This window comes from Palaemon carinicauda, chromosome 11, assembly GCF_036898095.1.
Source record: "Palaemon carinicauda isolate YSFRI2023 chromosome 11, ASM3689809v2, whole genome shotgun sequence".
Classification (NCBI taxonomy): Eukaryota; Metazoa; Arthropoda; class Malacostraca; order Decapoda; family Palaemonidae; genus Palaemon; species Palaemon carinicauda.
The window spans coordinates 95655869-95672009 of record NC_090735.1 but is presented as its reverse complement, the minus strand read 5'-3'; the positions used below and the strand labels follow the sequence as shown (position 1 = coordinate 95672009).

Sequence of the window (16141 nt, the reverse complement as noted above, 5' to 3'; positions counted from 1 at the left end):
GCAGCAGCAGGAAATTCAGCGTTTTGAAGCTTCATCTGTAGTGGATAATGGGGGAGGGTGGGCTGTGTCCCCCTAGCAGTACCAGCCGAACTCGGTTGAGTCCCTCATTAGGCTGGGAGGAGCGTAAAGAGGAAAGGTCCCCTTTTTTCATTTGTTTGATGTCAGCTACCTCCCAAAATGGGGGGAAGTGCTTTGGTATATAGAGATAGATGATCATTATTATTGTGATTAGTATCATTACTACTAGCTAATCTACAGCCCTAGTTGGCAAAGCATAATGCTATAAGCCCAAGGGCTCCAACCGGGAAAAATGATATCGTATGGAGAATTTTATTTCTACTTAGAATGTAAATTCTATGTATACCGGGTGATTGAAAAAAACTTATATGTTTTACTTTTTTCATTCTATTTCCTATTTAAAAAGTAAAATGTTTTCATTGATTTATGTGAGAAAGAATCAATTATCATTAAAAGGAAATAGTAATCTCTCTCTCTCTCTCTCTCTCTCTCTCTCTCTCTCTCTCTCTCTCTCTCTCTCTCTATATATACAGTGAGCCCTCGTTTATCGCGGTAGATAGGCTCCAGACCCGACCGCAATAGGTGAAAATCCGCGAAGTAGTGACACCATATTTACGTATTTATTTAACATGTATATTCAGACTTTTAAAACCTTCCCTTGTACGTAGTACTGTTAACAAACTACCCTTTAATGTACGGAACACTTAATGCATGTACTACAGTACCCTAAACTAAAACAGACACAAATATTAAAGGCGATTTTATATCATGCGTTTCCTAAACACGCCAAAAAGCACGATAAATAATGGCAACCAATGTTTTGTTTACGTTTATCTCTGATCATAATGAAGAAACAAACGCATTTACACATCTGTGTATAGGTTAGTTTTTGCATCGATTATATTGATTATTCAGTACAGTATGTTGATTTTGTTATTACCAATGTTTTACTTCATTTTTCTTAGGACTTCCAAATGAAATGTTTTTCTTTATGACGCCGCCTGAAACGACGGCGTCATAAAGTACGCTCAGTAAACAAACGAAGGCATTTAACGCGCATGATGAAAGTGATAAATAATGATATTACAGTAAAAGCTTTTAGAAAATTTTATTACAAATATCATTTACCGTATCTATATAAAATCATACATACGTAGCAAAGCAGGAAAACAATTTACGAGAGAGAGAGAGAGAGAGAGAGAGAAAGCGAGCGAGCGAGCGAGAGTTGTTTTACGTACGTAAATTTAAATTAGAAAAAAAAAAAATAGCCCCATTTCATATAAAATAGGTTATTACAAATATTTTACTTTATCATATTACAGTAGTCTGTATAATACTGTAAACTTCAGTACAGTATGTTGTTGTTATAGTCGTGGCGATGAAATTCTCATGAAACAAATACACGGCATTCAGTTACAACAGCTGATTCATTCTCTCTCTCTCTCTCTCTCTCTCTCTCTCTCTCTCTCTCTCTCTCTCTCTCTCTCTCTCTCTCTCTCGTATTATACAATACTTACATATTGATGAAGAAACTAAAATTAGTTTTCTTAGTGTCAATTAAATACGAAACGAAAAAATTATGCCGAGTTTACATCCTTTTCAATCGTTGCTAAAAATACGGCATCTGACTTCATCAGCAAACCACTATTTTTTGGGAAACATCATTTTATTCTAGAAAATTGCTACTCTTTAAATAGTTAATTGCAAATTGAGAAAGCATGTACTTTTGTTTTTAAATTTCGGGTGTGTTTTAAAAATTGAGTATTGTTGACTTCTTTTTGTTTTACTTTTGGCTGTGATTAGATTAGCTAACGTCTAGCAGCCGCTCTTGAGAGTGTACGAATACACTAACAAAGTATCGTTTATACAATTTCTTAACTTATTCAAACCATCTGCAGTATACAGTTGATATTACATAAGCACCAGTTTGTTATAACCTATAAAATTTTTTTGTTTATTACATTTAAAACAACACACACACACACTCTCTCTCTCTCTCTCTCTCTCTCTCTCTCTCTCTCTCTCTCTCTCTCTCTCTCTCTCTCTCTCTCTCTGTGTGTGGGCTACTTTTCACTACCTCCCATTCCTTACCTCTCTCTATCTCTCTAACAAATGATATCTTTGTTGCTCCTCAAAGTTTCATTTATAATGAAAATCAATCATGATTCAATTTTCCTTACTTTCTCCAATCTCGCACCATCGGTAACATCGGGGTATTTTCGAAATTTGCGGAAAATTCGCGATATATGTATATACATCGGTTATGAAAAAAATCCGCGAAGTGGTGAATCCGCGATGGTCGAACCGCGAAGTAGCGAGGGATCACTGTATATATATATATATATATATATATATATATATATATATATATATATATATATATATATATATATATATATATATATTTATATATATATATTTGTACACCGGAACCTCTACATACGATTGTCTTTACATACGAATTTTCCAACATCCGAAGTAAAATTTGATAAAATTTTCGTCTCGACACCCGAAGTCTTGCTGCAACATCCGGCGTAGATCATACGCGTAGAATTTTCTTAAAGCGTCGATCATAGTTTCTCGTTTACGCCGGTAGACGACAGCACGTCGGAGGGACGCCAATCAAGCGTCACCTTGATCAGTCCTCTTATCTCATGCGCATTGTGTGGTTGTTCTCTATTCCCTCTTTTATTAACAGTGCTTTTTATCTTCTTTTTTCACGTTTTGTTTTTGGGTTTTACGTATAATCATGAGTCCTAAAAAGTTTAGTTGTTCCGTAACTGAAATACAAACCACGCTATTTACATTGGGTTTGCCTTTTAGCGTAGCTGAAATGGCAAGCCATTAGAATTTAACGAGAGTGTATTAACCCCGCGCTAGTTAGTGGGGGGGTAAGGGAGTGGTAGCTAGCTACCCCTCCCCCCCTCACACACCGGTGAATTGCTTCACTTTCACTTTTGGCTCGGACATGGACAGACGTCTCTTGTCTTTGTCCTCGCTTGGCAGCCATTGTTTGTTTTGTCTTTACTTAATCACTTACTTTTCTTTTACTCAATATATATGTAAACATTTTCTCATGTTTATGTATATATTTGAGTATAGAAATCAGTAAGTTTCCATTTCAGAGTTTGTGCTTGTGTGTGTAATGTACGATATCTCCGTGGAGCCCTCGGCAGTTAGGCCACCATGGTGTAATTTCATGGGTCGTGATCGAGTTTGACTTCGGTCTTTCTCTCTCTCTCTCTTGAGGTCGTTCACCCTTTTACTACGTTACTTACTACGCCTTTGTAGCTTCCTTCCCGTGTGGGGGGTTTGCTACGCCGTACGTTTTGTCTCAATTAGTTTATGAATCTAATTGTATTTGTTGATTGTTCAGCTTTGTAGAACGATTCCTTTCGGGGTTTTCGTTCTTTCTTTAGTGTTCATTCATTTTTAAATTACATAATTACATAGTTACATAATTATAATTGTTATAATTCTGTGTTGGTTACAGCTCTCCTTCCGTGAGTGTAAGTGGTTGTGAGGGCACGTGCCTGTTGTGTAATTCTTGTGTTCCTTTCCCTCGGGATTCCTCTTCGGAGCCTTCCCGGGGGAATGAATGTTAACTAATGATTTTTGTTTTATTTTTCACAGTTACCGATCTAGTTCGTTTCTGTAATGTGACAATGGAGTGAGCTGTCTTGTTGAGGCCTGGGGATTCGGCTGTTGCTGCCTCCCCTATAGATCTTCTTCAGGGGCATGTCTCCTTCTCCTGGAAGTACTCCCATGACGATTGACAGCTCTCCAGTTCATTTTAGAACACTCAGGAGGCTCGCCTCCTTGGGTGGGTAACTTTCCTTCCGAGGGAAGTTTTTCCTGTCCAGGCTTGAGTTTTTTCCCCTTTTAGGGGGTTCTTCTCTTGCCTTTTTTTCGTGCGACTATGCTCTTGGTGCTGAGCGGTCGCACCTACAGTTACGCTCAAGGGGCTGGGGAACTGCAGGAGCCCCTCTTCGGAGGATTGCTCCTTTTAGGTCACTGGCTAACCCGTCTCTTCTACGAAGTGTTTCTCTTTCGTTCGCGAGAGAGTACACTCGTAGAGACTCCTCTTCGGAGGACTCTTCTGCTGTTGTTGCTGTTGGCCGCCTTCTCCGTAAGGCTCACCATCCGCTACGTCGTAAGGGCCTCCCATCTCCCTATAAGGGTGCTAAGAGGCGCCTTTTTGAATCTCCGTATGCAGCCTACCACTCCTTCTTGATCTTCCGCCCCTGGTGCAGATGGACAGCAGTCTGACCTCGTCTTCCGACGGGCAACGGTTTTCCCGACGGACAATGGTCTTCCGATGGACATCAGTCTCCCGACGGACAGACAACGGTCTTCCAACGGACATCAGTCTCCCGACGGACAACGATCCCTTCTGGGTAAAGGGTTGCCTCCCACGGGGGTTCTTCCCTTGCGTGTCAGGGTTCCCCTGCGCCCCCTTCTGCAGTGTTCTCTTCTGCTCAGTGTTAGCGCACAGGCGCTCTCCTGCTCATCAGCGCTTTCCTGATCGCTAGCACTCTCCTGTTCGCCAGCGCTCTCCTGTTCGTCAGCGCTCTCCTGATAATCAGCTCTGCTGTTCCTGTTGGTTCCTGTTACGCGCCCAGTGCGCCCACGTTCGCCGTCGCGATCTGGAACTTCGGTTCAGGTTTTGGACAAGGACTCTTCTTCTACGCACAGGCTTCCACGCGTTGCCTTCAGCTCACCAGCGATCACCAGCTTGCCAGCGACCACAGACGCGTCAACGTTTGCCTACTCGTCAGCAGTCTCCTACGCGTCAACGATTGCCATCGATCTGCACGCGTGTCAGTTCCCCTGGACACCATCAGTAGCGATCTAGCACTCGCCTGCTGTAGACCACGATCTCCGGTAGCTTAGTTTTGCCGTAGATTTTCCTCCTGCTTGCCAGCGCTCACCTTTACTTCAGTCCTTCTGTGCACCAGCTTTCTTCAATCGCCAGCGCACATCTACGCGCCCTTTTCTGCCACGCACCTATGGGCGCCAACGGTTTTTTCTGACCGTCTAGGATCGCCTGATTAACAGCGTACTTCAGCGCTCACCTTCCTGATGCACCTGCGCGCCTTCTGTTAGCGCGATGCGCGCTAACCATCACTGGTCTCTTACGCGTTAGCGATCGCCTTCGCGCCCGCGCGATTCTTCGCCTGTGCACTAGCGTTTTGTTAACGCATCACCACTCGCCAACGCGCCATCGCTTGCCGACGTGCCATCGCTTGCCAACGCGCCGTCACTCGCCTACGGGTCATCATTCGCTAGAACGCGCCATCGCTCATCAACGCGTCATCGCCCGCCTACGCGCCATCGGTCTCCCGACCGCCTGCGCTCACCCGCACGCCCACGTTCCTGCGCGACCGCACGCCCACGTTCCTGCGCGACCGCAAGCCCACGTGCCCGTGCGACCGCACGCCCACGTGCCCGCGCGACCGCACGCCCATGTGCCCGCGCGACCACACGCCCACGTGCCCGTGCTACTACGCTCATGCGCGACAGCGCACATGCGCTCCAACGGTATTCCACCGCGCGAACCAACGGCGTTCCGTCGCGCGGACCGACGGCGTTCCGTCGCGCGAACATCGGCTTGATTCCTGCAGTATCCATTGCTCAACTATGGGTCATCGCTCGCCGACCTCCAGCTCTCGCCCTTCCTACCACGCTCGCCCTCCTTCTGCGCTCCTTCGCGCACTTTCGTTTGCGTTCTTGCGTGCCCGCTCATGGGCGCTTCCACGTTCGGCCACGCGCGAGCGCCAGGGTGATTGCGACCGCGATTCCCGTTGGGGTTTCGCAACATGGCCAGCCTGGCGAGTCTTCTGGAGCGAATTTCCAGAACACAACCTCACCCCGTAGACGCGGAGCATGGCACTTGCAAGAGCAGGAAGAATCTTTCCAGAACCTGGGTTAGCCCTTCCCCGTCATTCCCTGGAGGGGTTTTGCCAGGGACCTTTCCGTTCGAGATTTCTCCATCGGCCAAAGGGTGACTGGTTTACCCCTTCCTCTTCTCCATCTCGTGAAAGGGGCTTACCAGGTCCTTTCCCTCCTCGGTTGCGACCCGAGGTTTTGTCCAAGGAAGCTCCAGGAAGATCATGGGTACTTTCCTCCTCTCGGGCTCAAGCACCTTGGCTTTTCTTCGCCAAGTTTCGAACTTGCGGGCAAGCTAGATGTTGGACCATCTGGACGCAATGACCGAGGGCTTCCTCTCGGGTGTCTCATCCGTGGATGTCGACAATCTCAGACACCCTTCCATCCTTGGGAAGAGCTTGTTTGTGCCCAAGGACAGAGGCATAGACAGCGGTTGTGCGGAGGAAGTCGACTTCCGTTTTCACTCCTCCAAGGCGCTTTCTTCCAGACCCGGCAGGGCTCCAGCGCCTCTTTCTTTCAGCCTCGTCGGCCTAAGTTATCGGACCGGCTACGACAACTAAGACAAGGTGTCCAATAGCAGTCCCCTCCTGTCAGGAACAGGTAGCACGGGAGGCTCTCCCGTGGGGGTATAATCCTGGAGGGAGCGGCAGAGTTCACGAACTCTAGGATTGGCAACCCCCCCTTGCGGGTCTCACGCTGGGAGGATGCCTAAGGTTACTCGTCCGGATAACAGCTTCCCGATGCCGATTCCAGCACGATCTCTGTGATCAGTCAAGGATATCGCGCCTGCCGTCTCTGTCAGCGAATTCAGTGTCACTGAACCTCTATGCCATGGGGTCGGCAAGAGTTTTGCCCATTTGGGCAGAATGATCCATGCCTTAGGAGAAGGTCCTCCATAGGATCGTCGACAGCTTCACCCCCCGGCTTCTTCAGTCGATCCTTTCTAGTAGGAAAGCATCTGAGACGGGAATTCCATAGTCTACCTCTCAGCTCTGATCAAGTTTGTCGAACAAACTTCGTCCAGCGTGGAACAGCAGAATCGATCAGACTGGTAACGAGGCGACAGGACTCCTTAGGCCCTGGATCGGAAGGACGGATACTTTCAGTTTCCATTCCATCCATCTTCCAGGAAGCTCTTGGAATTCAGCCTAGACTACAGGTGTTCCTGCTTAAGATGCAGTGTGTCGATCCCGCCGTGGCATCGCAGGTTTTTCCCCAGAGAACTCTCCCTGCCTTCCTCATGGCTGCTCAGGAGCAGGCTTCCGCCTCCTTCGCCTTTTGGAGGTCTGGTAAACTCCGGTAGGCTCGGGTTCGACCTTCTTCAAAGCCGGGACAAGCTTCCGGATCCTTACCATGAATGGGGGTTCATGGTAATTTGCTAGGAGCCTTCTCTACTTCTGCCTCAACATCTGGAGTATCTAGCCATGATATTGAGTCAACGGCCTTACCACGTTGGAAACCCCGCTTCTCGTCCGTCCAGCGAGGTTAAGCAACGTCGGGTCTGGTCGGTACTTGGATGCGTGACCGCCTGGGGACGCCAGATTCTGTTGCCGCCTCCTCCGAGCCTTCCCTTCAGTTCACTGTGGCAAGGCTGAGGAGAGTCGCAGTGCCTGTTCTCAGTCAAGCAGAGCTTTCAGCCCTACCTTGGAACGTTTCCTAGGTCTCTTTTCCTCATTGACCCGTCTAAAGTCCCGAACGGTTGCCTCAGGATGAGTTCCCTGTGGGGCGGCCCAAGTTCCGGTGATTTCAAAGCAACTATTAACTTTACTTTCTGGCCCCTATGGGACCAGCGGAACGATTAGACCTGCAATGGGTGTTGACCTATGGAACCTCTTGATGGTAGTGGATATTCTTGTCCCTTCCCCACATTTTTTATGCTGTTCTCGGACTCGTCAAAGAAAAGGGGGGGAGGGGGTGCATGTTCCGGTTCAGGCCTATGGTCAGGACCTGAAGGATACCTCTCCATCATTCAGGCAGGCTTAGGGGCCGTAGTCTGGCCCCTCTACAGATCCTACAGCTTCTACAGAGTCGCTCCGTGCGCGACGACTTCATGGTACTGGCGTGTTCCAACCAGCAGGGACGCATTTTCATACCTTCGCATCTTGCAGTAGAGATACTGAGATGATTTGAGATCCTCTCAATACCACCATCGGCTCGCTCATTCCGGGCAGAGGAATGTTCTCTCCGACTATCTGAGCAGAGCCTCGTAGAGAGTTTGTACCTGGGGGTCTTTGGCCTTTAGTAACCAGCAAGTCCTGGCCTGGGGGACCTGATCGCGACAGCTTGGAACCTCAAGCTTCCGCTGTTCTTCCCCCCAGTCTCAGACCCCAAGACTCTTTGGCAAGATTCATTCCGGTGATGGTGGGACATCGACGCCTGCGTCTTCCCTCCTTTGTTGTCTGTTGAGAATGGGTCTCAACAGGACCAGGTTGTCTGTCAACCTTTCGATGGCCCTGAGAGCTCCACTGGGACTATACGCAGAACGGTTTCCGAACCCTCTGCTTCCCCTGACGGAACTCCCGGGAGAGCTTCTCCCACGGCACAGACTACTCAAACAACCACACTGCAACATCTTTCACGAGCCGGCTTCATGCCTGGAGACACTACGCCTCCTCCTCAAGAAGAGACAACCCGCTACAGTCGCGGGGCGGAGGTCGCGTCATCTGCGATAGTCATCCGCAGGGGTCTACCAGGCGAAGTGGAGAGTTCTGTGGTTGGTGTCGTGGGAGAGATATACCTCTTCCCTTGAGGCCTCTTCTCCAGCAATAATGAACTTATTGCTTTTCGGCGGGAGGAAACTCCTTTCCGCTCTCGGCAATGAAGCCTGTCGCTCAGCCTTTCCCTGACCTTCAGGCTGAAAGGAATAACTTTCCTTCCCACTGGACCTTTCCTCGCTCATGCGAAGCTGCGAACGTCCCTGCCCTAGTCGGAGTGAGACCTCCAACATGGAGCATGGTTCGGACTTTTAAGTCCCTTAAGAGGTCTTCTCAAGACCCTTTACGTCAGGCCTCTGATTGTATTCCGTCTTGGGGCTCCTGCTCACTCTGGCCACGGCCAGTGTGTAAGCAATCTTCTTGGTCTCGTACGACTCCGCCCTGTCTAAGGAATGGGGGAATGCAACATTCAGGTTCGCTCCTGAGTTGTTGGCTAGACTCAGAATCTTGGGGTCCTGGCCCTTCGGTCCAATTCCTTCAAGATTTCAAGTCACCATTCTGTATCAGATGACCCAGACCTTCTCCTTCTTGCCAGTAAAGGAATCGAGGGGTTATCTTTGGGAACAGCTGCAGTTTGTCCTCACGTGCAGCCGGGTTGGGAGCACAAGAAGGACACGGGGGAGAGTTACCAGTATACCTCTTCAGCTCGGACTCAAGGACATTCATCTCGACCTGAATCTAGACCCTCCCCCGTCACGTCGCCATACAGCACGATGTCGGATACATCGCAACGTCCCTCGCCTTCGAGTAATACTACTCTGTGAAGCAGGTGCTACAAGCTGGAGTCTGGAAGCGTCTAATGACCTTCGCAGCCCGCTTCCTGCAGGACGTGACCCACAGGAGTATCGATACGTTTCTATCGCTCTGTGGTGGCTACACAACAGCTGGTCTAACCTCAGGCTCCTTTTTGGACAGGTAGCAGAAGGTTGAGGGCATTGTTATCAGGTTTTAGTCTGCATGAACGAAAGAAGTATGTCTGGCCCTTACTTCTTTCTTCATCATCCCCTCTACTGGGAAGCAGCATCCTGGTCTCTGCATAGCTGACCTCAAACCTCTGCAGGTAAACCATGCTTCCTTGTGTTCCGAATATTGAGTCAATACTGTCGCGTCCCCCATACCCTGACGAGGTGGTATTGGGAACGTCCTAACCCAGAGTTCCTTCTGGAACTCCAGGTCAACTGCCTAGGATGGGTCACACTTCTTCCTTCACACACAAGCTTATGTAGGCCACACGGTTCCTTGCGGAGCAAGGAACTTGTGAGGTGCAGGGACTCCTTTTCTCGAGTGCGACTCACTCAGATTCTGAGTCCCCGGGTAAAGCCAAAGCCAGTATGGCTGGGGACTTTCCACCCTTCCTAAGGGGTAAGTCACCCAATGTAAATAGCGTGGTTTGTATTTCGGTTACGGAACAAATGACAAATTCGAAGATAATTTGTATTTTTCCTAACCATACAAACCTTAGCTATTTACATATATTTGCCCGCCAACCCTGTCCCCCAAGACAAGTCCTACCTCTAAGTGGAAGTGAAGCAATTCACCGGTGTGAGAGGGGGGAAGGGGTAGCTAGCTACCACTCCCCTACCCCCCTGCTAACTAGCGCAGGGGTAATACACCCTCGTTAAATTCTAATGGCTCGCCATTTCAGCTATGCTAAAAGGTAAACCCAATGTAAATTGCTAAGGTTTGTATGGTTAGGAAAAATACAAATTATCTTCGAATTTGTCATTTTTGGTTCAGGAAGTAGTAGTGGGGAGAAAAGGAAGAAGTCAATGCTTTCATTAGAACTAAAACAAGAAATAATAGAAAAACATGAGTGAGGTGTGTGTGTGTTAGCGATCTGGCAAAACAATATGGCCGGAATATGTCTACAATCTCGACGATCATCAAACAGAAGGCAGCCATTAAAGCAGTTAAACCATTGAAGGGGATCAACATTATTTCTAAACGTCGTAGCCCTAACCTGGAAGAGATGGAACGCCTTTTGTTGATATGGATAACGGACAAAGAGATTGTTGGCGATGCGATCACTGAAACGATCATGTGTGAGAAGGCCAGTGCAATCTATTGTGACTTGAAGGCGGCGGGCTCTGGGGGTGACGCAGGGGAGAGTTCAACCGATCCTACAACGGAGGTATTCAATGCGTCTCGAGGTTGGTTCGAGAAATTTAAGAGACGGACCTGGATTCATTCAGTTGTTCGGCACGGAGAGGCTTCAAGTTCGGACACCAAGGCTGCTAATGATTTTGTTAAAAATTTCGAAAAGATCGTGGAGGAGGAAGGCTACGTAGAGCAGCAAGTTTTCAACTGTGATGAAACCGGTCTGTTTTGGAAAATGATGCCTAGTCGAACATACATTACCGCCGAAGAGAAGAAAATTCCTGGACATAAGCCTATGAAGGATAGATTGCCTCTTGCCCTCTGTGCCAACGCCAGCGGGGACTGCAAAATAAAGCCGTTATTGGTTTACCATTCCGTAAACCCTAGGGCATTTAAAGCACATAGAATTAATAAAGACATGCTGCATGTTTTGTGGCGTGCTTATTCTAAGGCTTGGGTCACTAGACATACCTTTGTTGAATGTGTAAACCTAGTTTTTGGCCCTGCTGTCAAGAAGTACCTTCAGGAGAGGAATTTGCCTTTGAAGTGCTTGCTTTGTTTGGATAATGCACCCGCTCACCCCCCAGGACTCGAAGATGATATCTTCGACCAGTGCAAATTCATCAGTGTGTTGTATCTTCCACTGAACACCACCCCTATCCTCCAGCCCATGGACCAGCAAGTCATCTCTAATTTCAAGAAGCTCTACACCAAGCACTTATTTAAGCAGTGCTTCAATGTCACGCAAAGCACCAACTTAACTCTGCGTTAATTTTGGAGGAGCCATTTCAATATCATGCCTATCCTCCAGCCCATGGACCAGCAAGTCATCTCTAATTTCAAGTAGTTCTACACCAAGCACTTATGTAAGCAGTGCTTCAATGTCACGCAAAGCACCAACTTAACTTTGCGTGAATTTTGGACGAGCCATTTCAATATCGTGCACTGCTTAAAGATCGTAGATCAGTCTTGGGAGGGAGTAACTCGTCGGACACTGAATTCCGCTTGGAAGAAGCTTTGGCCTGATGCTGTTGCTCCCAGAGATTTCGAAGGTTTTGGCCCCAAGCCTGAACCTGTGCTTGGCGTCGAGTAAGACGTAGAAGAGATTGTATCCCTTGGCAAGTCCATGGGTCTGGAGGTCGATGAAGATGACATCACCGAACTCGTCGAGGAGCATCATGAAGAGCTCACCACCGAGGAACTCAAGGAGCTGCAGGCCATGCAGCATGATGAGTTCCAAGCGCAGTTGAGTGAGTCGGAGGAGATCAAGGAGGTACAGTAGGTCACATCTTAAGTTCAGCTGAAATAAAACAGATGTTGGCATATCATCAACACGTGGTTGATTTAATCGATAAGCATCACCCACAGAAACTTCAGGTTTGTCGTGTAGTTTCGCAGTTCGATGATGTTTGTTCAACTCATTTTAGAAAAAGTCTCAAAAGCCGTACCAAGCAACTTTCTCTCGATAGTTTCTTTAAAAAATCTACGAAGCGGTCTAGTGATCATGATGAAGAAAAAGAAAGTGAAGCGAAGAAAAGTAAGACCGAATCAAGTGAAAGTGATGTAAATTTAAAATAAAAAAGAAAAACAAAATTTAAAAAAAAATCTAAAATATAAAAATGAAAAAAAGATAATAAGCTAAGTTAGGTTAAAGTTCACGTAGTTTAAGTTGGAGTAAGTTACGGTACGTTATCACAGTCGCCATTTTTACCTCCTTGCTGATCTTCCGTCTCCTCCTGCGTAGCAATTCCTACACCTACGCTGGCCTGTCTCTAAGATAAAGTGTCAATAAAAACCTTCTTATTTATTATTTCTTTGTTATTCTTTTTTAGATCACTTCACTTCACTTCACTTCCACTCCCAGGTAGGCTTTCAGCCTGTCAGTGGAATCAGTTGTCTTCTCCACTCAATTCTGTTTTCAAAAATTCCCTCTCTTCACAGCTGTTCAATTGTTGGCATGTTGTTCTTTGTCAGAATCTCTTCAATTCCATCCCTCCAGCGTTTACGTGGTCTACCTCTTGATCTCCTCCCACCAGGCGTCCAGTCCCATCTCCTCCTTGCAATTCTATTCCCATCCATTCTCATTAAATGTCCCTGCCATTTCAGCTGTCCCTTCTCAATCTTGTTCAACATAGGAGATACCCCAACCATCCTTCTAAAATCTACATTTCTTATTCTATCTCTTCTTGTTTTGTGCATTATTGTTCTCAGGCTTTTCATCTCTGAAGCTTGGACTTTGCTCCTGTCTTTGATTGTCATTGACCAGCTTTCTGATCCATATGTCATTATTGGTGTTAGTAATCCTTCAAATATGGTTTTCTTTACTTCTGTAGGTACGTATGCATCTCTCATAATTGGATAGAGTGCTCCAGAGCATTTATTATATTTCTTTATTCGTTCAGAAATTTCTTCTTTGTTTTTATAGCCGTTGTTTGTAAACATACACCCTAAATACTTGAATGCGTTGGTGTCCTTAATTACCGTATTTCTTATCATGATGTTCATTGGAGCATGTTGTTGTTTGTTGATTGTTAATATTTCTGTTTTATTAATGTTCATCTTCAGTCCGGCTTCTGTTAAGCAATCATTCAAGGCCATCAATGCTCTTTCTAGTTCTTCCCGATCATATGTCCAGAAAGCAATATCATCAGCAAAAATCATGATGTCTCCCGATATATTTATTCTTTCCTTAAAACTTCTTATAATTACATCTATGTATGCAATGAACAAGAGTGGGGAAAGAACGCTTCCCTGCTTAACACCTATTATTACTCTAAACCAATTTTTATTCTTGTATCCAGTCCTTACATTATTCATACATGGTTCGTACGTGCTCTTTATTGCAGCTCCCAATCTACCATCGAGTCCATAAACCTCTCCTAAGCACCTCCACAATTTGTTCCTAGGTATCGAGTCAAATGCCTTTTCCAAATCAATAAATGCTATATACAGTGGCCTATTGTACTCCCATGATTTTTTAATAACAAGCCTCAAGGCAAATATGAGATCTGATGTACTTTTTAGATATTTCTGTATTATGCAATTGTATTAATGTTATGTGTAGCAATTTATTAAGGAGTTATCATGGGTTTTTGGGCTGAGGAACGAATTATACAAATTACAGTGTACAGTATTCTTATGGGAATATTTGCTCCAACATACGATCGTTTTTACATACGAAACAGTTCCCGGAAAGAATTAAGATTGTATGTAGAGGTACTACTGTATATCCAACTTTTATTTGGATTATGTTCTAACTTTTATCTCAAAGATTAAATCCTTCAGATGAGTATTACAGGAGTTTAGAATGAGTCAAGTGGTCCCATCAATTTAAATCATAATAATTAGTCTTTAATGTTCAAGTTTGTATTTAATCGTTAACAGTTTCTTTACTCTTGAGATTAGTTGTCTTTGTTTTATTTTCAGTGAACTGGATACATCCACACTAGCTAAGTTTGAACCTGAAGCATTCTCAAAGTTAGAAGAGGTTTGTCAAGAAATTCCTGAAAAAGCTTATTTCAATAAGGGCTTGTAAGCAGTGGGGTAATTCAGATTAGTGCATATGTAATTTTATGCATGGAGTATGTCTAAAATACATTAATTTGAGTTAGGGTTGTAGAATTTCTTCATAACAGCAAAGTTATTTTCTTCAAATTTAGCAGAGAATATGCCTTAGACTCATAGAAGACATAAATGTTAATAGAATTTACTCTGTTTAGATGAATTATAATTTTATATGGATGTGTAAATATACCCTCCTCCAGTACTACTGTATACTCCTTTCTATGTTTCAGTATAATCAGAAATTAGAATATATTTTGTTCTGCATGTACCCCCCAAAATTGTTTATATCAAGTTGTTATTAAGTCTGAATAATGCAATGCCATAGGGAGTTCTATGAAATTTATCAAGCCCCATATACTGAAATACTGTCCATCATTCTCAGGCCATTTAATTCATGCTCTTAATTTGTTCTGTAATCCAACCAAGGAACTAAACTTTGTATATACTCTTTTCTTTTATTACAAATTGCAGTTGTAGGATTGGTTGTTGCATATTAGGTTTTGTTGATGGTGTTGGTATATATTATATATTTTAACTTACATTGCTCAGGACTTTGTTATTAGGTGTGTAAGAGTAAATTACCATTTTTTATTTGCTATATTTTTTTAAATTTTCAAATATATATCAATCGTAAAGATAATAGTCATGTTTGAGTTTTATTATGAAGTTTGCTTCTGAAATATTTACAGTATTATGATAATGAATGATAAATCTATTATCTGAAAGTGAAGTATTTTATGAATTAAGGATAATTTTTGTTTAATTACTCCTTTTGTTGAGGGGAAAATAGATTACAGTACTTTATCTTCCTTCTTTGCTTCTTGATAAAATTATTTTTAAATGGATGGACTTATGATCACAATAAGGAGTTTTATGGAGAAATTGCTAAGTCTGTTTGGTTCCTGAAAAGATGATTTTAAACCAGAAGATTTTAGCCACTAAAAGAAATTTTGGATATATTGTTGAGATGGTAAACTGATCTGGCTCAGTGGGTTTTATATTAACTGTAATATCTGAGATGAATAATTATGAATATGTTGCAAGAAATTGTTAAATCTTAGTTTGAAGAGTAATTTATTTGGAATAGATTTTGATTTACATATATGTATCCCATCAAAGTGTGACAATATGCTTATTGCAGACTCTGCATTTGTATTGAATGCAAAAAGTTTTTCATTGTTGTAATGCTGTTTGTTATAGGTCATTTATCTTTTATATATCAATATTTTATTCATTATTGCTATTTTTTTTAATACTTTCTTTGCAAACTGTGAATGTGGTATCGAGTACACACACTTTATCTGTTATAATATAAGTAATATTTTTTTTATTGATATAGTATTTTTTTAATTGTCAATTCTGTAATTATTAAAACAATTTCAATGCTCAAAGCCACCAGTCTTCCAGTAAGAACATTATTTGCATTACTTTGCTTTACTGGAACGTGTAAGTAGGAAATCAGTGTATAGTAAATAATATGTTAATTTATGAATAAAAGAAGGAACACAACTACACAAATACCTGCTAATTCTCAAGTTTTTTATTTTGTCCTAACATATATTTCTTTTAACCCAATGAGTCATCCAAGTAGCATCTTCACCATTCTGAGTTTATAATTTTGAGTTCACAATATTATTGGTTTAACGTAATTATTTAGTTTAAAAATTAACCAATACTTACCGGTAAGTATGTTTGACATCCCAGAAATATAAAAAGGGCTAAATTTCTTTTCTTCCTGACTGCTGTTTATCAGTTTTCCGTTGGGTTTCAAGGCAAGTTATATAAGTAAATGTTGTTGAAACAATTTGAATGAATTGTAGCCATAAAGTTTTAATATTCAGCCATATATTTTCAATAGC

General features: G+C 43.9%; 1 protein-coding gene and 1 pseudogene across 4 annotated transcripts in view; both read left to right on the top strand.

Annotated features, from left to right (window-relative positions):
• The window catches only part of LOC137650097 (sideroflexin-2-like), a 101938-nt gene extending 86126 nt beyond the window's left edge, over positions 1 to 15812 (top strand). For all 4 annotated transcript variants that reach the window (XM_068383199.1, XM_068383198.1, XM_068383200.1 and 1 more), the window contains exon 7: positions 14145 to 15812. In XM_068383199.1, the coding sequence (XP_068239300.1) occupies positions 14145 to 14253 (109 nt within the window). In that variant the 3' untranslated portion in view covers positions 14254 to 15812. The remainder of the gene's footprint in view (positions 1 to 14144) is intronic.
• On the top strand, positions 7342 to 7460 carry LOC137650329 (5S ribosomal RNA; annotated as a pseudogene).
• Positions 15813 to 16141: the final 329 nt, after the last annotated feature.